Source organism: Myripristis murdjan, chromosome 13, assembly GCF_902150065.1.
Source record: "Myripristis murdjan chromosome 13, fMyrMur1.1, whole genome shotgun sequence".
NCBI lineage: Eukaryota > Metazoa > Chordata > Actinopteri > Holocentriformes > Holocentridae > Myripristis > Myripristis murdjan.
Genome location: NC_043992.1, coordinates 10,721,898 through 10,747,154, shown reverse-complemented (window position 1 = coordinate 10,747,154; position 25,257 = coordinate 10,721,898). Strand labels below are relative to the sequence as shown.

The following is a 25,257-nucleotide window of genomic DNA, read 5'->3' as shown; positions in this document are numbered from 1 at the left end:
TACAACAAAAAGGCTTGGTATGATTATGTGAAGCCTCAGGGATTCATTTATCTCTAATGGTTTGAAAAGATGGCACGGCTTACATTTCTGCCTTTCGGCGATAGGCCCCCTGCAGCAGGCAGACAGACCACAAGAGATCTCTTTAAAGTCAATGTGATTGTCCCGATTCTCATCAAAAGCGTGAAACAAGCCTGAAAAACAACATCAATAACGTTGAAGCTTATTAGTACAGCACTGTAGAGAAAGAACAAGTCTTTGAAGAGGATTGTATTTATTTGTGAGGGCCTGAATTAAAAGATGAAAGGCCAAAATGAGACAACAGCCATCTTTCCACTGTCATACCACTGCGAGCTAGGGCTATCTTCAAGCCAGACTGTTATTGGCCCTCGGCCTCCACCCATGCGAACAAGACCGTTCACGTTTCCACTGTTGTGCCGATAGCCCCGCGGTCTCGTCCCATTCATGCATGCCAGAGGGAGGTAGGAAGCGAGTGGTTAAAGTCTGCACACCTCACCCTAACTAACTACTGCAGAACTACATACCACGGGACTTCTTTTCCTTTGGACACCACTGTGTGCATTGTGTGCTTAAACTGCCTTGTACTGAGACCTCAATTTCTCATTTTTTTGTGGACCTGCCCCGTTGTGCGTTGGATCCCAGCCACCGGCAGCTCTCTCTATATATATATTGCATAACGTCCTTATTTTGGCAAACACTGATTTGCATCCCCTGCCCAGATAGTGAGCAGAGCCCTAATGCCCTTGTTTGACCAATACTCCCGGTTCTTCTTCTAGAAAAGCGAGCTGCTGTGTTGACATCAATACTTATGAGCTGCACCCATCTCCTCACTTGTATTATTCGGTGGGCTAGTAGCACCTAAAAAATGGCCACGACAGCGCCACCGAGGCACTGGCAAAGACCGGAAGAGACAACAGAAATGCAAATGGCCTTGGTATGACAGTGGAAAGCCAGCTAATGCTGACTGAATTTTCATAAAGGAACCTAAATAACATTGCTAAGTGATATTTTCTAGTTTATAACCTATAAATTACTGCCGAAATACCTTCCAGCAAGGCACCTGACCATAAACTATTTCTTTAAGCATAACTTCAAGTATAAATTGAACTCTCTGCCTTTGTCAAGAAAACAAAGAGTCAATAAATTAACAAAAAGCCCTGACAAAGGAAAAAATAAAATACCAAGTCGTGACATCTGTCTCCCCTTTTCTCACCATACATTCTTCTCATTCCTTTGTGTGTTTGCCTCCCAAATGTTGGAGCAAATGAGAAAATGTTGATCTTGTGTTTCCCTGTGATGCCGAGATGGCCTTATTGCAGTGCTTGCAGAAAACTCTTTGTATTTTCTCATTGTCATTTCACTTACACCTGAAGAGATCCCACAAAACTGTGCACCCTTTGTTGGGCAGTCAATCATCTCCATTACTCTCAAACTAGTTTGTCTTTCTTGGCTGTGCTGCAATATTACACAAAACTCTCCGTCATGCAAAAATGTAAAAATGGAAATCATGAAAATTTGAAAGTTTCCCATCATACAAAACAAAAAACACTGCTTGTGCTCAGCATACATTCCCCTGGGTAAGTAAAGGTTGACTACCACGTGTGATGGACTGTATACATGAACTTAGACTTAACAAATAATTGACAGAATAAATGGGACACATGGCAAAGATCAAGTTAGGCAGACATAAGGAACCTCTTAAATTATACAAGCAGCTTCTATTACACTGGCCAGTATCGACTGAACACATGGGTGTATGTTTAGATACATACATTCTGTTTAAATGTTCATGGGTGACTGTCTGGGGAAGGCGCTGGCTTTTAGGGGTCTAGTGTGAGGCCTGTGCTGATAAATACTGCATTACCTTCACTCAGTGAGGCATGGATGGGAGGGGAGACCAGCGGGACGAAGGTTTCCAAGTCAAAGCGGCCGGTCCTGGACTGGGCTTTCAGAAGCCAGTAGCGCTTCTCCAAGTCTATAATGTCCGACTCCTCCACTACAAGAGAGGAAGCAGAGGAAGCTGGAGTTAATATTCAGCAGCAGAAGCAGTTCTCTGTGTACTGTTGTGTTGTGTGCAATGAGGAATGAAAAGACTGCGAGCCAGAGAAAGCAATATGGGGAATACTCAAGGTCAGAGCATCCTGAACAACCTATCAGCACTGTCAAACAAAATTCAGGGTGCAACTGAACCTATGTTGACACTTTTCTTTCTTTACTTTTCTTTAGTCTAAACTAATGTTTTGTTTTCTTTGGTGTAAACCACAGTGGAATAGTTTACTTTATTCATTTTTTTCTTTATTACATCACATTTTGTAGCTGGTTCACGTTATATTCTCAGTCCTTCTTAGCATGCCACAGTTTCTTCAGAAGAGGGCATAGAGTGCATTCAGGAAACTTGGGTAGTAAGGTGCAACCCAGGTTTTAATGGCACTCACAATGGCACTTTAATGGTTCGCACTAGCCCAGATGAACCAAACTAATAAATAAACACTTCAGAGTCTGAATAAACAACTCTAAATATGCTCGGTATGAACACACCCTAAGATCTATGATAACCAAAAGAGGAACTGCTGATACCAGGGATTTTACTAAGAGTACTTAAATGGAGTAGTGACCTAGTGAGGTTTCTGTGCAAAGTACAGTCATGCTGCCATGGCTGGCCCAGACCACAGTAGGGTTATGTAATGGCCATTATATGCTAGCCTAGTATTTAGACTATGACTCAACTTGGAACACGGTGCCAGTGCTCACACCAATATAGCACATATGAAGGCTCTGCTAGGGTCAGTGAACCAGCCTCCCCATTTCAACATGCTAATCCACAGCTTAAGCTAATAGGATTTAGCAGCTAGCCAGCTAGCCTTTGGCATAGAGCCAAAACGTATGACAGGTGTCAAAACACAGATGCACAAATCAAATGGCAGCTGATTCCAGGCAAGATGTACCACAGCTTTCCAGTCAGGTAATTAAAATCACTCTTCCTGACAGTCCGTTTTTAGCCGTTATCTGTCAATAGTTTCCAGTCAACTGGGATGGTCCTGGGTTGTGGCTGGATGCTGGTGAAAGCACAACACTGGCAAAGTGAACAGAGAAGGGCTTTCTCTTTTACTCCAGGCTCTGATGACTGGATTCATCATGCAGTGCAGAGGTGAAAACTGAGACAGTTGACCCCTGGCTTGATTGGGAAGCAGTCGATAACTTCCTGCCTCCATGGTTCAATTCTGCTTCCTGGCTAAGATGCTCCGAGTTAAACAAACAGACTAAAAGGTGAGGCAGTAGAGGCAGAAGCACAGAGTATGTGATCAATGATTTAAAATGTGAACTCAAAGAGTGGACTATATGGAGATGGCATGGAGGAAATAACACACTGATAAATTATTAAAGACGAAGGGAGGGAGGGAACACTAAAGACAAACATCTCACCACAGCTCTAAAGACATGACCGTGCAACACTAACCTGACAAAACCAAATAAGGATGAACACATCCTAAGAAATAATCATGAAATAAACTTACATTAACACAGGTCCTAAAGTAACACTGCTAATGCCAATGAGCAGATGTATTAAAGCCCTCTGTGTCAGCATATGGAGTGAATGATAGTTGCACCTATTGAGTGTGGGGTGGACAGTCAGTGATTAGTCCTGGCAGCCAATAGGGAAAAATAAATACCTGCGTTCAACCTGCTGGGCATTACTCATGGCTGCTGGGTTACCTTGTGACTGCAAATCTATAAAACTCATTACTTTTACTATGGATTGTCTCTTGCCCATCTCTCATCCATCTCAGGGTTGCCACTGGTCTCTGAAAACATCAGTGCAGTGCCACAGACTACAGCAGTGACAAACTGGCCATGTATCATTATGCAAACAGTTTCATTCTTGATTGGATGTGACATCTTTTTTAATGATGGCACAGCTAGGTGGTCCAAACACTGCTATGCCCCATGTTATCTTATCCTTATGTCAGAAAGCATCGGGTGTAATTGACTGTAAAGGCTTGTGATCCTGCCACCCTAACGAGATACAGAAGGCAAGCAAATGTTTGACTTGGCAGCCACAGGTCTGCTCTGATAGCTCTCATTTCCATCTCTTGCAAATTAAAGCACACCACAACAGTCTGTCAGTGAAAATTATTAGGAATTCACATTTGTTTTTCTGTTAAACAAAGATATAACTAATCAAAGTTGGGGTTTTGTGCAAATCTGGTTTCGATATCTCACCAGACAATGACAAAAAATTGGTTTTACAAGCCAACTCAAAGGTCCCAGACACAAACCTGCCCACTTGACACTTTCACCTTCCAACACGAGTGGCAGTCACTAAGTATTTGGCAGCTCAAGTTACACAACAGCACTAACCACTAATGTTCTGTCAGTTTCCTGCTTCCCTCTCTACAGCCAGCAGCAATGCTGGCCTGCCCGCTCCGATACCCACCTAGAGGTGCGACTCTGTCCGAGTGGCAGCAGAGATACCATACCATCATCCGGCAAACATGCTAGAGGACGCGCTGCCGCGGCTGGCGTTACCATAGTAAACTCCCCTCAGGAACTGTTCAGACAAAACCAGGCTATGTCATCCGGTCCCAATGACCATCAATCCCAGGGTTTCCAATTCTGATGAGACTGAGACCAGTTCCCAGTGGCTCGTGAGTTAGCAGGGGATCCAATGTCAAGCTTTGCCAGCCAAGAGTCAAGCCTTCTGTTCATGTTCTGGAAAGAGTCATGAACCAGGAGTGCATATCTCTGTCTCTGTCGTTCGCACAAACACACATACACACAAAACACACACACACACGCTCACACTTAAGAGGATAAACAAGGAGTAGGTAGATTACACACTGTCTCCAGGTTCTCTGGACAAGAGTGCTCTTTCAAGCCCTCTATCCTTGATTGGCACAACAGAGCCTTGCTAAATTTACTCAACCTGCAACGCTGGCGATTGCCGTCGCTGGATGTCTTTTGTTTTGCATTTACTGTAGCTTACAGGGTGATGGGGAGCTTGGGTCAGTCACTTGTGGCGAATTAGTGACTTGATTAAGTGGCTAGGCAGGAGCAGGAATATGGCATATTGTCCCATAATTATCATTTTCAGTGAACAAGTTTCTCCTGTTTCTTAAGCAGTGGACATATTACTTGCAAAATAGAACCACTTCTTGCAGTTGCATGAGACCTCAGTTGCAAAACCTGTGAGAGTGGTAGTGTAAATGATAAGCAGATTAACGGTAAAGTAGTTTTTAATTTTTCATTTAAACTTGGGAGAGATTTTCACATTATGTCTGCCACTGTGATGCTATCTTGGAGAAAAGATGGCATTTGTTGAGTAAAATATTAGGAATGGGAATGGGCAGGGACCTCCCAATACAATTTGATTCATAACAACTGGGTTCTGGTTCCATATGTACTGTGATTCTATAATTTGTGTGATTCGATATTACAATTTCGGATGGTTTTTTTTTTTCCAACACTGAATTACAAGAAACTGAATCTTACTCCAAATAACAATCATAGGCAAGTCAGTCAAATTCACTTTGAGCTTTTAATCGTTTATTCCAGGCTTCAACACATGAAGCTCTGCTGTTTGTCCGCCAGGCACCATATTTTTCTTCTTTTGTCTTTAATTGTCGTGATGATCTGCGTGATTTCCACAATGCCACCGGAAGCAGATCTTTGTTTGAGTCACAAGATAAACATTTATTTCCATTTCAAATAAAATAAAATTCTGGGTCAGCATGGCAATATAAAAATCACTGAAAAAAAAAAGTGGTTCACAACTGAATGTGCCAATTTTAACAGTAAGGCAGAGAATTTGGATGATATCAAAACATCCTATGGGTTGTATTACCGCACCTTTGTATCAGCGGTGAGAACAGCTGGTTGCTTATACAATAAGAAGCTGCCTGTCATTTGAAATGCTGACGCCAAATGACCTGATACAAACTGCAGGATGTTTGGATCTCAATGAGGAAAACTGCAAACCTCCCTACCTTTATTTTCGTAGCACTCTTTAAGGTATCTCAACCATTAATGAACATGAAAAACGGTAGGCTTCATATTCACCCAAACTACAGAAAAATGGTGTGCAGAAAATATTTTCTTTGCTCAGATTTGAGGCGCTCAACATTATTAAAGCTGAAAGAATGCTTCAACATTTATCAGCACAGGGAGAATTAGATGTGCGGTATGAAGGTTTTTGTAAATGAATGCATGATGAAATAGGGAATTATCCGAAGAATATTTGCCTAAACTATGAATTTAGAGTCAAGTGCAAAAAAACACAAAGCTTGCAAACCATATTGGAGCCAACTCTTACAGGAGTTCTGGTGTGATATGCATAATTCAGAGTGCCTTTATCTGAAATGCAAAAGGAGTAGAATAGATAAGCAGAACCTTCTGAATAACTTTGGAGAATGTCAACACGTCTGATAAAAATGCTTAATGTATAATAAGTTGTATCCAAGGGGACAGGCACTGGAATTGGAGGAGATTCATACATTCAGCCCACTGCGTTTTTAAACAAAATTAAAATTGGGACCTAGATGTGATGGGAGAATCCCAGTGGAGATATGGGGGTTAGATGGTAATCTTGAGAATAAGCGTTGAATGTACTTAACAAAGTTTTTAAGGGGCTTGCTGCAAATGACACTTTAATGATAAATTTATAAAGATATCTGTTCACTGAACAGCAAAGTGCATGCAGGAGTAGGAATTTAATGGCAATTAAAATCTCATTGCTGGGTTATCTCTGACAACAGTCTTGAAAGCCACAGATAAAGCAAAAGTCAGGAAAGGCTACTAGTTAGGAAGATCTACCGAACAAAGTTTGATATTTCCAAAGACATTTCCAAATGTTGCATGTTCTGTTCATGGAGTACTGAATCTTGCCGGATACTGGCTGGATGCTCCAAATGGTCACTGTTAGACTCCCGCCATTGAAGTAGACTTCCCCTGGCTAATGTTTTAAAAAGTAACCGTCTTAATCCACTCAAATTGTTAAATAAACAAATTTTGAGTAAAAAACAACAACATAGGAACCACTTTTTCTCAGTAAGTCAGAGAAAGGGTATTTTGCACAAAACATTGGAGTGTCTCTTTAAATGACTAATATTATGAACTAAAAAAATAGATAAGGTGGCTCAAACTCAAACATAAACACATGCGCACACACACAGCTCACATTGAACATGCTCTCTCCAGTGAACGTGTGTTCACAAAGTAACACACCAACACTATTAGCCTAGTGCAGCTTTGACCTTCAAGTCACGGCTGCTCCAGCTCTACTTAAAAGAAAACAGGGCGGCTAAGGTCTTTACTACCATGCCCCTACAACACTGAGGACTCCCTTTTCTATCAAAACACAACAGCAACCATGAAAAGAAGGATTTTTTTTAACACTTGATTGCTGAGTCATTTAACTTGGTGTCTAACTGAATACCCTCCAGTGCTTCCATTTTACACCTTTTTTCACTTTTGGCGCTTGAAAAGAAACACACAAGAAATCCACTCACAATAACCACTTCAATTACTTACACTCAACCCTGGCAGCCAAGGCTGTCAGCCCTTGAATATAAAAGTAATATGGAAATCACAGCTATCGAGCATCCACAGTCACATTATCAAGTGCAGTTTGCATGGCGCAGAGCTGGAGCGCTGGCTATGACAGAGTGGAAATGGATATGGAAGCCTGCAGTGGGAGGAGAGGAACCCGGCCGGCTGGAGGAGAGGAGGAAGAAAGTCAAAGGGAGCGAGTGAGAGATAGCAAAAGTGAAAGAGAGTGAGTGGATCAGGGAGATAAGTAGAGCCTGTCATTCATAGTCATTTCCCAGGCCACTTGCTGCCACCAGCGGAAAAAGGAGAAGAAAAAAAATATGAAATGATTTAATTCCAGCTTTAACAAGTGTTTTGAGCCATTTGTGAAGGCATTTCCTGAGAACATCTGCACTACAGTGTGATGAAGAGGGAAAAAGGGGAGAGAAGGAGAAGTCGGGAGGGTGGCGGGAGGGTGGCGGGTGGGTGGGTGGGGGGCCTACATGGGTGAAAATCATCTGCTTCATGTCAGAAACACATGAGTTTCAAAAACACAGCGGGACGAATCTTAAGGTTTCGCAGAGCCAAATCTGTGACATTTTCAGTGCAACTTTGAATTGCATTTAAGACCATTTTACAAACCAAAATAAAACAAACATCTGGCAAAAACAGCATCTTTCCAAATGAGCACAGCTGTTCAGAGTTTTGAAACTATAAAAGGGAAAAATAAGAAAACACAGGAGAAAATTAATTTCCAAGGGACAAGATGTCCAACTTTGTGTAATAAAGCTGATGCAATGGGAATGGAATACAATTAGCCTGTTGTTTTGTCCTGTTCAGTAGGAATCTAAGACGTGACACAGACATGTAGGTCAAACTTAATGTGACCAACTGTAAGCACAAGTAATTTTCTAAAACATAAGAAAATAAAAACATTAAATCCAATTTGCCCATCGGATCGTTTAGTAAAATGACACGTTTGGCGGTGTTTGCCTCATTTAGTTTCTGACTTTTCAAATCTGACTTGACTAAATATCACTGTCAATAATATATCAATACCGTGGTATAATTTTAGATTTGCACTGAAATGATACTAAATGAAAAACAGATCTGGAATTACATGGTGAACCACTAGTTTTTTAGTGTTTTATTTAATTCTTGAGAACCTGTAGACATTCTGGAGAACAAGAACAAGATCTGTACTTATCAATGCTAGAGGAACTAAATAAAAAAATATCAGTGCCAGAAAATACGGCTGATTTTCTCCCGAAAAGACTCTCCTAGATGAAAAGGAAAGGTACAAAGCATTTCCTGTTTCATGGGGTCAAATATTCAGCATGTGACCAGGATAGGAACGGTGCGAGAGAATCAGACTGACTGGCAACTAAACATCAGGATTATTAGCAGGACAGGCTGATGGTTAAATATGCACCCGACACTGTCAGCGTGTACATTAACACAGACTACTGACGATGACACTTACGGTGTGTGACGCCGGCCAGCGTCTGGTAGAAGGTGGGTGTGTCACTGTCGTCGGTCAGTGTAACACACACTCCTCCAGACAGCAACCATCTGGACAAGGTGAAGGCCTCCTTGTTCTGGAGAAGCCAGTTCCTGAAGCGCTCGTAGTTCACCTTGTCGCCCTGCCGCAACACACACACACACACACACACACACACACACACACACACACACACACACACACACACACACACAAAGACACAGAGTCAACCTCAGCTTGCTGCTCATCCAAAAGCAGAAGAAAACATCAAAGCCAACATTTAAAGCAGAACTGAACTTAAATAGAGTGTTTGGTTGTATAGTTCCCTGGGTGTTATATGAGTCCACATGGTGGTGAAATATCCTCATTAGCTGCTCTGTGCTCATCTGGGCTGCTAATCCACAATACTGGATTTCTATCACTCCATTCACTTCTACAGTGTGGTGAAAAGGCGCCCAAAAAAAAACACTTTTTAGCACATAAATGAACACCAACAAAGCAGATTATGACTATATTAAAAATAACAAGGACTGGTACCCATTTTTTGAGGAAATGAAATGTCTCTTTTCTTCTTATTTTCAAGTTTAAATTGGAAAGTAGATCTGGCAGGTAGCGTCTGTAGGAAACTTTAGAAACTAAAAAATGACAAAAATGGGTACTGGAATTTGTTTTTTTTATATCGACAAAGTCTGCTTTCTTGGCATTATTTTATGTGCTGTAAGTGTTATTTTTAACCTGTTTTGCCACATCTTAGAAGTGAATGAAGAAACAGAAAAACAGTATCGTGGATTAGCAGCACAGGGGAACGCATGAGCAACTAATGAGGATATTTCACCACCATGTGAACAAATTAATGCCAAGATATGAATATAAGCCAACACTCTACCAAAGCTCAATTTTGCTTTAACAATAAAATAACAAGAAATAAAAAGGACCTTTGATACATTATCAGTATGTCTATTTCAGGCAGACAAAATAATGTAAAAACATAGTGAGCCTAAATGTTGTTTTTTATTTTTATCTTTTTTTTTTTTATATATTTCAGACTGACTGCATTCTCTGTTTGCTTCTTCAACACATTTACAAATGACGGCTGCCTCATCCTCAGATGAAATGTCATTTCAAGGTAGACAGCTTGTCAAGATGAATGACAAGTGTTGAGGTAGGAACTTGACCAGATGAGGGGGAGAAGGGTAGAAATTACACTTTGTGGTTCCTCAAGGTGAAAAGCTGCTTAGTGTGGCTTTAAACACTTATAGATTTGCATCATTCCAAATCTGAGCAAAAAACAAAACAAAAAACAAAACCAAAAGTGAATCAGCAGGCTTTAAATTGATAACGCCTTTCTGATACAGTAAGTGAGAGAGGACAAACATATACCGGACTCAAATCTAAAGAAAGAAAAATGTTACGGTGCTCTTACTCTGGACAAAGTCTCTCTCATAGTTGGGCCCAATTTAACAACCAACAGCACTGGAAATAGCCCTTGAATTTTAAGTAAACAGACAGCCTGCTGCCTCCAACAACATATAGTCTAAAAACAAGCAACACATTGGATTCCTTTCATTTAATGTGAAGTGAAGGGAGAATGACACAAATTTCAATGGCGATGCAAAACAGTCCTCACTGGATTTCATTTTATTAGGCTGTTGTAAAACCGCAGCTGGCTCCAAAACTAAGCAAACTGCAGAGACCAATGACTTCTCTCTAGACTCACCATTTTGCACCGACATTAAACAATAATGCAAGGAGAAATCCATTGCAGAGCAGGAGATCAAAATCTCACCACTGGCAGCAGCCTCAGTAGAGTGGAATACAATGCACAAAAACATGCTTAGAGAAAAGGATAAAAGTGATTCTGGGAAACATAAGAAAATTACCAACTGAAGTATGAGTACACAATGCGGGTAAAGGGGAAGTAGATAGACAAAAAGCAACATTTCATGACAAAATTACTCCTGGAATGCACTGAATATCACAGACTGATGATACAGTACAACAGTGCAAAACCATCTGAGTGTGGATTCTTCTTTTAATTGTGAAGTGTATGCATGTGCTGTTTGTGATGAGACGTGATTTTGAAAGCTGAAAAGCCTCTTTGTAATCAAGTTAAGGAATTGTACAATACCCTGCTGTACTGCCAAATCTTGCATTGTTTCTGTGGCCCTGGGTCCATCTGGGCAGTTAATAACACTAGCTCTTTTATGAGCACTTTAACCACACCTCAGTAATGATGCTGCAGCAAAATGCAGTGATATAAGCCGAAGCCTCAGCGCACTGTTGCTAGGGGACGTTATTGTGAAAGAACTTCAAGTAGAGCAATCTGCAGTTTGGTGATGAGCAATCAGCAGTTTGTGTTGCACTTAGGGGAGTTATAAAAATGTGTAAATTACTTGTTAAACAGCTGATTTAAATTTCTTCTTGTATAATGTCAGAAGAGCAATTTAATCTGTATCCTGCATATGCCAACTCCAACATTTCTTTTGTAAAATATCGAGTGATCGCTGGGCCTGACATATTGTTTTGGTATGTTAGTGTCAATGCAACACCATTGCAAACAATTTGGTATGTCTCAGGACATCCTTAAATGTACACTCAGTGACCTCCTTATTAGGTACACCTGTATTCTTGCTCATTAATGCACATGTCTTGGCTGGCTATCGTGGTAGCAACCCGGTGCATAAAAACACACAGACATGGTCAAGACGTTCAGCTGTTTTTCAGATCAAACATCAGAATGGGGCAGAAACATGATCTAAGTGACTTTGACTGTGGAATGATTGTTGGCACCAGATGAATGTGGCTTGAATATCTCAGAAATGGTTGATCTGCTGCGTCTTTCATGCACAAGAGGGAGGTCCTAACTTGTAGGGCTGTAATGGAACACACCCCAGAGTTCTGTATGCATGTGAGCTGCACAAAATTGAACCATCACAGTGAAATAAAACTTTACTATCACTATTACTGTTGTAAATATTAATTCCCTACATTTCGATGGAGAGTTGCAGTGAAAAGAGACAAGATAGGTGCATGCACCAGCAGTACAGATACATCATGAAATCATGCTATTGTTCACATTGTTAAAGAGGAATGGAAGAAGCTGAAATGCCTGCATCGGCATGCAAAGTCATCCCCTACAACCCAAGAGACACAATTTGTGTCAGAAATATTTTTAGTCTAACTAATCAGTCAATCTGCCACACAGAGACATCAAAAACAGCCATGAAGAGTTCAAATGAGGTGATCCCGTTGTTACGGTGATGTCATTTGATGAGGAAGCACAAATAATGTGAGGACTCTTTCACTGAGACTTAGATTTACTGCCATAAGCTTAAAATTAAAGAGACTATGAAACAAAAGTGGCCTGGGCATGTAAAAATTGTTCTATTTTTCATCTTTTTACTGTTCCAAAAAATGATCCAATCCGTGACTCAAAAGCATGACACGATGATGACTGCATCCCTACTAACTACTAGTTAGTACTATGTAGGTATTAATATGTGACAGCTGTGTTTAGTGCTTATACACATGTATAGGTACAGAGAGAGTTCAAAGTAGTGGGTGAAGTAGTGACAGATGCTGTATTATAATAATGTGGTGCATATCTTACATGAACAACTGTACTGAATATGGTGACCTTCAACGGTACATTTTCTATTTGAATAGTTACAGTATTTCACATCATGACCATATATTTATGGTCATCACGGTGCAGACATTGGCCACCAGTAGCTGCACGTGAAACCATTCAAACTGTCTTTGTAACCATGTTAGGCTCCAGTAATTATTCCTGTGTTCCTGTACTTTCTTGCCAAACAACTGTTCATGTGTTATCAGAAGAGGCGACTCCCCACTTCGACCCGCGGGAATCCATTATTCCAACTGGCTTGTGAGCCTGTCGAATACATTAAAGATGCTGAGTGTAGCATTTTTTCATCAATTAATAAGTACCACAATCATTTTGGGGCATTGGTATGATTACCATGAACAAATGAGACCACTGCAGAGAAGACTGGATGCCTCTAGCTATCTCTACTCTGTGTTTTATGCTGTGTGCCACCAGGTTGGATTTGCTTTATGGCACAAGACAGGAAGACGGTGCAGATCTTCTTGCATAATCAAAGCTAAAGCATTCAGAATATCAGAATATGGCATATGAATGGAGTGAAAGTCCAATCAAAACATCACTTCTAACAAACTTATCAGTGTAGTCAAACATAAAATCTGAGGACTGAGCATGCTCAGTGTGACAGGAAGCAACAAGGTTTATGTTTTTATCACCCCCAGATAATTTTGTTATGTGTCATCTGTGGTCAATGTTTTAATTTACCTTTCCGGTGTACTTACTTTGGCTTAACTGTTCTGTTAATGACTTCTTACACTTCCCAGAATTCCTTTAAACTACCCTACCAGATGATTAAATCATGCCTTTCCCAACATGCTCCAATGTCTCAGATGGTCCTGTGTAACAACCCATCTGGGGCGTCATGTTATTCCAATGTAGCTGCTGAAAAAATCTCAATGTTACATTATTTTGTCTGCTCTATATCTGGCCAGCTACCCAGAGGAATAGGGGAAAGGGAAAAAAAACAACAAAGGAGAATCAGAAATTCAAGGCACACTGTCAATATTTTTTTAAAGAGCGACTCAACACCGGCAGAAAAGTTTTGCTGAACTGCTCTCTGGAGGTTGAAACTTTCAGGCCGGCTGTACTTTTGGAAACACCCATTCGGTGATGTAGCTGCAGGTAGTTTCCCATTGACAATCTCTAAAAATACCTGATGCCACGTCAGTGATTGAGTATGGCCAACAGTGCAACATGGCTGAAAGTTTCAACCTGTTATATGATTTAATGCTGAGTTACACTTTAACACTGTTAAAGTGTTTTAAGTTGGATTTTTCCATTAAATTCCATTAGAAACTCTGAAAAGTAAAAGAAATACATTATTACAAATTTCAGAGAAAATTTGACATATAGCTTGAAAACTGAATCAGCTAACGCCTCTAGCCGGATGCAACATGGAAATAGCACGCACAGAAAATCTGACTAGCACATCCCGACGCTGTCTTGGTTATGGATGGGACGATGTAGGATTTTATCACAGATTGCGATAAAAACAATCCCGAAAACTTGATTGCAGTGAATTTCCATTATCAGGATAATCATAAATCTGGATAATTGTGAATAGCCTGAGATGAGATACTAGAAAAAGCTGTCTAGTTTGCTAACATACAGTCCTATTTAGTTTGCACTGCCACAAGGGGGAGCCCGCATCTTTCCAGTTATCTAGTCTGTGACGCAATTTAAAAAAAACGTTTCTTAACAAAATGTAAGGTAAAGTGATTCCACTATCTTTTGGTGCCATTTTAAGAATTTTAAGCAGATTTTTTTGATTACTGGGTCAGAAAAATTGTGATATGTAATTTTTACATCTCCCCATGTCTAGTCTTGGTGGCACTGCGTGTGTGGCATGAAGCTAATGATGGGAGACCGGACACAAGAATGGAAACATCACTGAATGTAGGAGAAGCATTGCATCATGGGTCAATCCTCCATCAGGGTGATTGACAGGCTGACCTCGCTGAAGCACTTCCTGAGGGATGGTGGGACTTCACCATCCAGGACCCGCAGAACTGCCTCCATATCATCCCTGGCAGCGTAGCCGCCCTGCTCGCTGGCAAACAGGCTGAAGAGGTCTGTACACACAAACACACACACACAGGCAAAGTGTTAATCCTTATCACAGGCAGGCAGGCCCTGTAGCAGAAGCAGCAGTGTCAACTATAGAAACTACAGTGTCAGTACAGTCGTGATGGCTTCGACTCCCTGCAACACATCAATCACAACCAGCAGGCAGAGAACACAGAGACTGAGAGAAAGAGAGAGGCAAGGAGAGAGATAGAGCAATGAGATGAACCTGCAGAGAGAGGAGAGAAGCAGGAGAGAAATGTAGACACAAAGAAAAATTATGCCTCCCCTGTGAGCCTCATAAGCTGGGTAATGGCAAATGAAAAAGAAAGACGAAACGGAAAATTTCAATAACGCTTCCCCGAAATCAGATAAAATATGCAAAGGTTTTTCTCGATAAGGAACCTGTATGGTAAATAGTGATAAAAATGCATTCATTAGATAAACGATGACATACCTCTCCATGGTAACAAGTCATTTAGTCTCATATTGAGCCATAAAAATCTTGGTTTTCTTCAAACAGAGTAAAAAATCTGCCAGTGGGATTTGATAATCCCACTTGTTGCCAATGCAGAAGTATAAAGATGCTGAAACAAGGCTCAATAACTCAGGTCAGCCAACTAGGATTAAGAAAATGATTTGAACACTTTAGGTGATACTAAATGACTACATGAGATGTTTTTGCAGTGTCGGGTTAGTTCTACCTCATTCATCACACCACAATTGAATTAGTTTTTGAAAGCTTTGGATTCTCAATTGTCTTTACAATATCCATCTGCCACAATTTGCGAAAAAGTCTCAAAGGTTGGCTGTATGACTACTGGCTGAAACATCTGAATAAAATGTATTGCCTCAAGGTTTGACTCAGTTCAGTCACACCAGGTCTCCTGGGATACAAAAACCATCACTTACATCATGGTGACTAATTGGAGTCACCATGATGTCAATTTATTATTAGTTTAGCTCTACTTTTAGTCCCTTCTGCCTCTGTGGTTTAGTCTTCTGTAAGGTTGACTGGTCAGGAGGACTGACACATGTAACCATAGATACTGCAGCATTTGGAAAGGGCTTTATAGATGGGGGCCGAAAATCACTTGGCCTTGATTCTTTTTCAGTGAGAGGCGAGGGATGCAACATAGGGTGAGCTACATGGGCAGGAATGAGTTGATGAAAAAGTCACGTCCATGCTCGTGTCGCACACAGGCCCGCCCACCCACCTCCTTGTCCAGAGTTGATTCCTCCTGAACTTTTAACAGAACGATACAGAATTTGCTCATTTGTTTGCAACAAATTTTAGACAAAATGGACTGCAACTTCGCCCAAATATTATTTATCCCTACATACTGAAGCCAGTGAGAACAGAGGAGAGACAGTGCAGAGCTGTCAGATTTTCATCCCCCTCTAAGAAGTCTTAGAGACTCATTTATGCTCCGTTTACTTATGAAAATAAATATATTCGTTTCAAACGATGAAACCATCACTTCCACATACTCCCACTAGGCTCAATTACTTGAGAGTAAATTTTCATAAACAGAGCACTGGCGGGGATTATTTTATGAGTTGAAGTCAAACTGAACTTTTAGAGAACTTAATTTGACTGAAGTGAGATTGGTAAGATTACTTCCTTTTTTTTTTACATAGTGTCTGGGGAAACACCAAAGAGGTTGTTTTTTTTTTTCCAGTGAACTGAGCTGAAATGAACTGAACTTTACTCTGTTGACTTCTCATTTTGACTTTCAAAAGTTTTTGGTTGCTCCTTCACATTCAGAATTGTGTTATCTGAATTTTATTTATCACTGCCTTTTATTTGACATTATATTGATTACTGGGTGCTTTCTTCTTGATTATGATTTCAAGGGTCATGTGTGACATATATATATATTTTAAGTACAGTACTCTGCATTCTTTGTGGGTGTTTGACTCTTTGACTACACACTCATTAGTGTCAGATGTCATTGTGGCTGGCAGCATAAATTTGAAGTTAAACCAGTACACATATTACTCTCTAGTCTAGTCTAGTCAACTAGTCTCTAGTTCCTCCTCTCTAAGACTGACTGCTTTTTGTGCACAGACATACTGCAGTACCTGAAGACTCAGTTATTTGTTTTAGGTTAAGTTCTACTCTACTTTTTATAAAACCGAAAGGTATTTATTTTCATAAATTACATGTTAAGCTAAAGTAGTAACCAAAACACATCAACAACACATTAAATTCCATTGTTTTGAATGAACAAATACTGTTCCTGTGTCTTATCATCATACGTACAGTTTCTGCATTATATTTTACTGCATACTACAGCGCATCAGATCACTCCTCAGATTACTGACCCATTTACAATTTGGTTTTATTAAGAAGTACTTTATAACAATTTCCAAAAATTAACTGTTTTACTTTTAAAATATTTAAAACACTTCTGCCACCATCCATCCCTCACTCAAATTTCCTCCCAAACCCCTAAAATCCACACGCAAATGTTGTGTATAAGAGGGGAATTCCCACCTAGGCCAAAAAATCATTTTGAGCGCCTCCAGTAATCATTCACGTAATGTATGGTCAACCATGTGTGGTGTGAATCATAGGTAGAACACAGATCGACACCCCTGGTTGTTTCTAACGTGCTTAATTCCCTATTACTCTTGTATGAGTATTAGTTGGTGCTTCAGAATATTGTCAAGTGTGTTTCTTTGTATTGATTTTCAGCTGAAGGCATGAAATATAACCAACATTAGCTGACACAATGACAACTTGCCCAACACAAAGCAACTCGTGAACATTTCTGTCCATTTGTGTGGTGGATGAATTTTCTGGCATTGAAGGAGCCCATTTATTCGCTTCAAGCCAGCTGATAGAAAGCGTTTAATTCCCCCTTTTTGTGACATTTCAATGCTTCACTTAAAGTTTGTTTGACAGCTGCATGGAAACATCCCTTCTCCGTGCAGACAGATTTGACACAAGGAGGCAATTAGAGAGCAACATAGAACCAACGGAGTGTGAACACTGGGTCCTAAACTCCTTGCTAAACCGTCAGGGATGACTTACATTTGGCCTTCTCCTCATCTCGTCCTCTAGTCAGCAGCACCAGACCCACAATCAGGTTGTTGAAGTGCAGTCCTTTAGACGAGCCTCCGAACGAAGTGTAGATCACCTGAGCACAAAAGGGACAAGGCAGATAATATCAGAGACTTAAATGTCGCACTCATTGTGTTCACATTACAAGGAACACAATCAAGAAGTCACCAATGAACCTCGGTGACGTGGGAAACTCAGCCGATGTGTAGGTCAACACGCTTATCAGCTGAGAAACCTTCACAAAAACGTCTCAACAGTGTTTAAAAAAGCTGCATCCTTTACTACAGTCAATAATCTCTAAAGTTATCTTCTGCTTATTATCTCTGTCTCGTCCAGTCAATTCATTCAAATGATGTAACTTTACAAAAGGGTCTGCTGCTGTTGTCCCAAACTTGTTTTGCCTCCCTCTTACTCAATTTCCCCTCTGGGATCAGTCAAGTAATTCTGATTCTGCTTCTCTGCTGCCATCGCCTGTCACTCTACTACAGGAAAAAAGCATGACTGCCATGGTCGCTACAACGTGTAGTTTTGGTGAGTCAGTTTTCTGCTGTTATTGTATTTTGACATAAAAGTAGCTCTACAACAGATAATGATGCTATTGTCAGTGAAACAACTGCATGGTTAATCTAAACTGCTTTACTTGTTTACGTCACAAAAATGTAACACAAAAGTAAGAATGTATTTATCCTGAAACACAATAAGCAATTCTGGCTCTCTCAAATGCCATTTTTTATAATCGCCCAAGGCATATATAGTAGGGCTGCATGATATGGACAAAATTCCATACCTTGGTATTTATGCCCAATATCTCGATAGTGATACGATGTACAATATGACTATGGGTTCACACTTATTTGAAATTTTAAGTGTCCTCAAAAACAGCATACTAATCCCAACTGGATGTAGAAAATTCAGTTACTTCACAAAGTATTTTATTGATCAGAACAGAACAATCACTGTCTTATGCTAAGCCTAAATTTTATATTGTCCATATCATTGCCTTTTGAGATATAAATATGGGGCATGCTCATATCTAGAAAACGTTATCTTGTACAGCCCTATTAATACCTGCTGGATTTGAGGAACAGGCAAGGTGGCGCTGTTACCATATCTCCATGCTTCACTCAACGGTACCAGTAGGATGGTTTGACAGGCTGTGTTGCCCCGTGGAGCTGTGAGTGCCAGTTCAACAAGTTTGTGTGTGTGTGTGTGTGCTGTAATGTATGTGTGAGCCTCAGCCTTGGCTGCTGAGGGGTAACTTTGCAGTCAGTGAGCCAGTGAACTGTGTCCATGTCAGCAGGTCACACACTGTAGAATAAGTTCACTTGTGGCTTAGAACAGGGAAGTCCAGTCATCCACATGCAAATCTTCCCCTTTGCCGTACCTTTAACATGTTCTATATTTATCTATGAAACCTACAGGAACTTATTTTTGAAGATGTTAAATAAACACTCATGTTTTTGCTCATTTCCTGCTGTCCCCTTTTGGTCCCTGAATGTGAGCATCAATATGAAATGGTCATATGAAGCTTCTTCAAAATGTAAAACTTCACATTCTGATTTTAGCATTGTCATGCATCTTGCAAAATGCAGCTGGTGGCTTCTCATTCACAGAACATTTAGCAACCAAATTAAGATGCTTTAACTGTGGTACAGACGTGTAAAACAAAAATTCAAAACTAGTCCCTGCATCTGTTTTTTGTGCAATTACATCTACATGAAAAAGTACCATCAGGTCATGTCTTCCTGGCGCAAGGTTATTGTGTAGAAGTTTCAAACAGATGCCACCTGCTGGATCTACTTTCCAATTCAAATAGGAACATTATTAGAAAAGAGCCAATTAATTTCCTCAAAAATTGGGAACTGGAACTTCTTGTTTTTTATAATGAGGACAATATGCTTTCATTGTGTTTGTTTTGTACTAAAAGTGTTATTTTGGGAGTTGTTTTGCTATGGAAGTGGATACACAGACACAAATACACTATTATGGATTAGCAGCCGAGGGGAGCACAGAGCAATTAATGAGTATATTTCACCAAGAACTATACAACCCGACACTCTGCCAAAGTTCAATTTTGGTATAATCAAATGCTTTGCTCAAGGGCACTTCAACAGAAACTGTTAACATCAGCTCAATGTCTTTTTTTTTTTCCACACATGCTCCTCAGTTGCATTACTTCTTCAAACCACATTCACACAACTTGAGGTTTGTGAGGGTCAAAATTTAATTTTCCTTAGTGAAAAGTTCAAAAACACATAACTACCAACATTACCTCCTAAAAAAGAAAAAAAAAAAAAAAAAACAACCAAGATTTCTATCACAGTAAATAAGCTCTACACCCACAGTAACACATCCACATGCGGATATATACACTCCTAATACCTTTCAGCCGTTTAACTAATTTAGTCATGATTTTATCAACATCATCATTTGAATCAATAAAGTACTAACTAATCTACCTATCTATCCATCTAAACATGTTGCACACCTCCTACAATGCCATATTAATTAAGCATTTACTGCAAATAAATTCAGTGATATCTGAATTTCATATTACCAGAGAGCAAAGCCATGTTGCAGTTTCACAGCTTACTTTCAGACCACAGCAACATCTCTTTAACACATGAAAAAATCCCTTTATTATACAAATGAGATGAATGTTCCTTTCAATGTGGGTAAACATGATTATCAGTGTTCAAACTAATACATTGTTCTAATAGTTTAAATATTGGGACAGCAGAACATTCCAAGAATACCAAGATAAGCAGATTTTAAAAGCTTCAACGAATCAGGTAACATGCACAACTGGTCATAATGAATATTAACTTGCTGTTCTGTTTGCTGTACACTGCAGTTTCTGTGAGGCAGGGACACATACATGCACGTACACACACACACACACACACAGAGGAGGAGGAGAGAGACAGTATCTGCACTGACATGTCGTAGAAACTTAATTTTACACCAGCTAGAATACAGTATGATGGAGAAGAGGCGGGAAAGAGAGAGAGATGGAGAGAGAGGATGACTGAAACGTGGGTATGAGACAGAGAGATGTCCTCCCACAGCAACAGCAGCATAATATCGTAGCCGTGAGACACGTTTCACCTAAAAATGACAGCTGGGGCTTTCAAAATGCATTATATCTGGAAAATGTTTCCATAAAAAGCCGATGTCTGCTTCTCAAACATGCCATTTGAAATCAGCCTCATGCCGTGTTACTCTTGGGGTATCTCCGATTTCCATATTTCCAGACTGCTCATAAACTGCTTGGCTATTTGGAAGGGGTCAAATGAAAGATAGAGAAGCTCGGCATGAAGTCAATTGAAAGGCTGGCTGTGGATTCAAGCGGTGAATTTCCGCAGCTACATCATTTTGTATCATAGCGTATCTCTCAACAGAGAAGGAGAAAGCAAGTATTCAACGGATCCTCATGGTTTGAATTAATACCTGTGAATTCATAATAAAAGGGAATCAAATTTTCTCATGTGAAAGTTCCACACCTGAAAACTAACTTCATTTCTGTGACTACAAACGTGGTCTCACGGTGTGTTTATGTGATCCATGCTTCTAAACTGTGTGTAGACTGATAGTACCTGACTATTAGGCCTAGGTTTTGTTGTGCTCTGTCCTTCCCTGAACAGATTAAATAAATTTATTCAGGCAAACAGTGGGTGAATAGTACATGGAGAAATCAAACTGCAGTTGATTCGATGCCCCGGTCAATTTTTTTTTCTCCTGGTCTGGATCCAAGTCATTCAGCATTTAATAGTTGCCAAGTCCACATCCGATCTATACACTCCTGATCAAAATTTTAAGACCAGTTGAGAAATTGCAAGAATTTACATTTTGCACTGTTGGATCTTAAGAAGGTTCTAAGTAGAGCTTCAAAATGCAAAAAGAAGAAATGGGAGTGAGACAAAAAAAAAAAAAAATTGAGTAAGCAATTTATTGCAAACAACCATTAAACTGAAATAGACTGTTCATCAGGCCACAGCCTTAAAAAGCCCAAATCTTCGCAAAAATGTGGATTCAGTGTCATTTTCCGTCAGGTATCCACACTGTCATGACCTCCTGATGGCAAAGGCAAAAAAGATTTCTTGTTACTCACCTATATACAAAGATGATACAGCTACACACTATGAATTAGCGCTGTGCAATATGGACAAAATCTTCTATTACGATATGGATCTTTTTGTAACTTGATAAAAAATACATATATCACGATACAGTACGTTTTCTGCAAATTTGAAACAACCACATGTGTCATGACTACTTTTTCATAATTCTGTGAACTAAATTACAACTGACAGGCACTTCCTCAGCTCCTTTTCTTTGGAAGTGACATGTAACAGAATCTGAGGTTTGCTTCTGCTTTCAACACTTGCCTTCCCTGCAACTTGCATCTTTTGCCTCTCAGGTTCTTCTGTAGATGATATAAGAGTTTGTTAGTTGTGTTGTGAACTGTTCTGCGGTGCATTTTGCAAAGTACCATTTTCTGCTCGGTGTCAGATTTCTTATCCGAACAACAGAAGTACCTCCCTTTTTAGGTTTAATGTCCTCATCTTGTCTTGGTTGGGCTGAGTCCTGTTCTGTATGGGAGTGTTGTGGGGAGTTTTGTACTCCTCCATATTTGTTATTCGAGCTCATGACATACAGCAATGGTGCATTCAAGACAACCATGAGTCTCAGTCAGCTACATTAAAACACTACCCTAAAGTAACTTCTGCAACAACAGCTACAGAAACGATAGACGAAAATCTCTATCATTCTCTATCATTCTATATCTCTACATTTGTCTCCAGTCCGACATTATATATCACAATAACAGAGAGCCATACTTTGAATGCACTGAAAGGCAAGCTAAGCTTGTTCAGCAGCCCGTTATCTAGTTTTAAGAAAAGTGGCCTGCATCATGGCTCTTTCCTTTAAGGGTCTTTATTGAAACATTGTAAACATTAAAATAGATGATTTAAAATATGAACTTTTGATGCGTTGTATGAGGCTTTGTTGTTAACGCCTCTAGAAATGTTTGCTTCTCTCCTCTATCATTCGGCTGAGCAGGGAAATTCTAGCAATCCAGATTTGATCAGGGGTTTTTAGCAAATCGCAAATGTTTAAAAATGCCTGTGCCTGTTCCCGATACCAGTCTTTGATATCAACTCAGGACATCCCCAGAAATTAGCTTGAGGTGCCCATCCCTAAGACAGAAGCAGGCTCCTCATCTTGACAACAATATGAATTGGAAACCAACACTATGGTGACAGTCCATGATGTGGCTTGCAGTGCTGATGTAGAGTGATGTAGGGCTTGAGGCAAAAAAGCAAAACAGGACAACTTTCTGGAGAATGTCAGTATCAGCTGTTCATTACATTGGAAAAACAGGAAAAATTCACAGATGAGAAACTAGTGGTGGCAAGTATGAACAGCATAAATGGTATGAATGGTACATTGGTTGAGATATTGGTGTGAATTTTTGTCTTCTGTTTACACTGCTATATAATGGATGCTAACTGTCAGATTACATTATGTGCACAGTGAGCATGAGTGCAAATCACTTCAGCTATGATTGTGGGCTTCCCTGAAACAACTGCATGTGACATCTGCATGCATGCAACACGTGGGCAGTGCCACAGAGCTGGGAACAAATGATAAAGTTATAAAAAAAAAAAAGGGAGGGGGGTGGTGTTTATTTATAATCCGAACATGATTTGACTTGAAAAGTTCAGTACAACACAAGTATCGGCAGACTTGTCACCAAGCAACTTTGTTTATCACCACCAAACGAAACAGGTCTGCAATTATGAAGACAGTTTGAGAAAGCACTCAAGCACCTGCTCAAGTGGCTCTAATGTTAGCAAGGGTGAAAAAGAAAAAAAAAAAAAGAAAAAAACTAAATCCAGACACCATTTCTGAGTCACTGACAAGTTGTCCTTGTGACAAGAAAAGCCAGCAGAACATTAAACACCACTGTGCATCTACAAGCTTCATGCTTAAATTTCACATTCATTTTTCAATTTTTTATTTTACTTTTTAGCCTACATATTTATATATCTAATTTAATATATGAGCTTTTATTTGAGCTATTCGTAATGCTTTTCAGAAGTTTGTATTTATTTCAGTTTGCAGTTTTGAAAAAAAAAAAACATAACATACTAAGTGCAGTGTGAAATTTGTCACAATACATACAATATAAAATAACTCAGTAGCTATGTAATAATTCTTAAAACACAGTGTAGCACTGCATTTAAAATTGCATTCTGATGAAATTATCAGGCAAAAATTTTACACCATGTATTGTTCAATGTTTTCTCAGTAATTTTTATGCAGCTATGGTGCTTTGGGTGATAATTCTACTGTTGTCCCATATCTGTCTCAGTTTAGGTCTAAATTATGTTTCATGTGTCTTCTTTAAGCTTATTTATTGCCTCTACAACACTTGTTTTAGTTTTATATAACAGTATTTTAATGGTATAGTATTTAACATCTTCAGTGATTTGCAGTGGTAGTTTTCTTGCTGTGGTGGTGCAGCACTGCTGAATGAATACAGAAGAAGCACTGCGATATAAATTTTAGGTCATAATTCCCAAAAGAATGACGACAATCTGAGAACTGAATAAAGAAACTTCAGCAGTGGATGCAACTAGAATACAGCAAAAAGATGCACCACAACATGAGCCATGTACTGGGTTCTGCTGAATTTTAAGGGAGGGTTTGTCTGCTCGCTAATATGTCTGATGGCACCTGTGGATCTCAGTTGTTGGGCCCATCAGGTATGAGGTAATTCCGCACAAAAATTACTCATTTCCCACAGACTGCAGCTGCTGTGGCCAACAGGCTCAGCCTCGCAGACTTCTGTATAGCGGACAGAATGGGCCTGGAGCCTTGAGGAAACCAACTTAATAAAAGAGCAGAATATAGGAGTCCCCTTTGACCACTCGGTGTCAGTGACAACAATTTACACACCCAGGGCATTAGCTACCAGTGAGGTCAGCCAGACATGTGTTTGTGTGCCTACTGGTTGTGTTCGGGCATTTAAACACACAACAGATGACAAGCACAGCTGAATACAAATCTCTTGCAAAGCATATCCATCAGCGGCCTCTTGAGACTCGATACAGTCTTATCTGGAGCTCAGTGTGAAGACTTATAGAGATCAAGAGAAATTTACCATTCGACAGGGGCTCCACATCTAATCTACTGCCTCACTGACTGGACAATAAAACAGGAAGGCAGCGAGGAAGAAGTGCAACTGGCAGTGATGAGACCACAAAACAGATCAAAATGGAAGCAGCTTTTTGCTATGTATATGTAAGTTAAGTTTATTCAGTCATCAGAAACCGCTACAATAATGAGCAACTGTAGCGCAACTGAGGTGATTTTCAATAAATGAAAATAGAAAATAGGACAGCACAAATGGATGGCTGAAGAGAGGACAATGTTTTCTATACTGCT

The 25,257-nt window shown here is 39.9% G+C and overlaps 1 protein-coding gene across 5 annotated transcripts in view; it reads right to left on the bottom strand.

Annotated features, from left to right (window-relative positions):
* usp32 (ubiquitin specific peptidase 32) overlaps positions 1-25,257 on the bottom strand; it is a 91,866-nt gene that overhangs the window by 37,398 nt on the left and 29,211 nt on the right. For all 5 annotated transcript variants that reach the window (XM_030066353.1, XM_030066354.1, XM_030066352.1 and 2 more), the window contains exons 3-7: positions 17,773-17,878; positions 14,622-14,740; positions 9,026-9,185; positions 1,883-2,014; positions 84-191 (exon numbers count right to left, since the gene is read on the bottom strand). In XM_030066353.1, the coding sequence (XP_029922213.1) occupies positions 84-191; positions 1,883-2,014; positions 9,026-9,185; positions 14,622-14,740; positions 17,773-17,878 (625 nt within the window). The remainder of the gene's footprint in view (positions 1-83; positions 192-1,882; positions 2,015-9,025; positions 9,186-14,621; positions 14,741-17,772; positions 17,879-25,257) is intronic.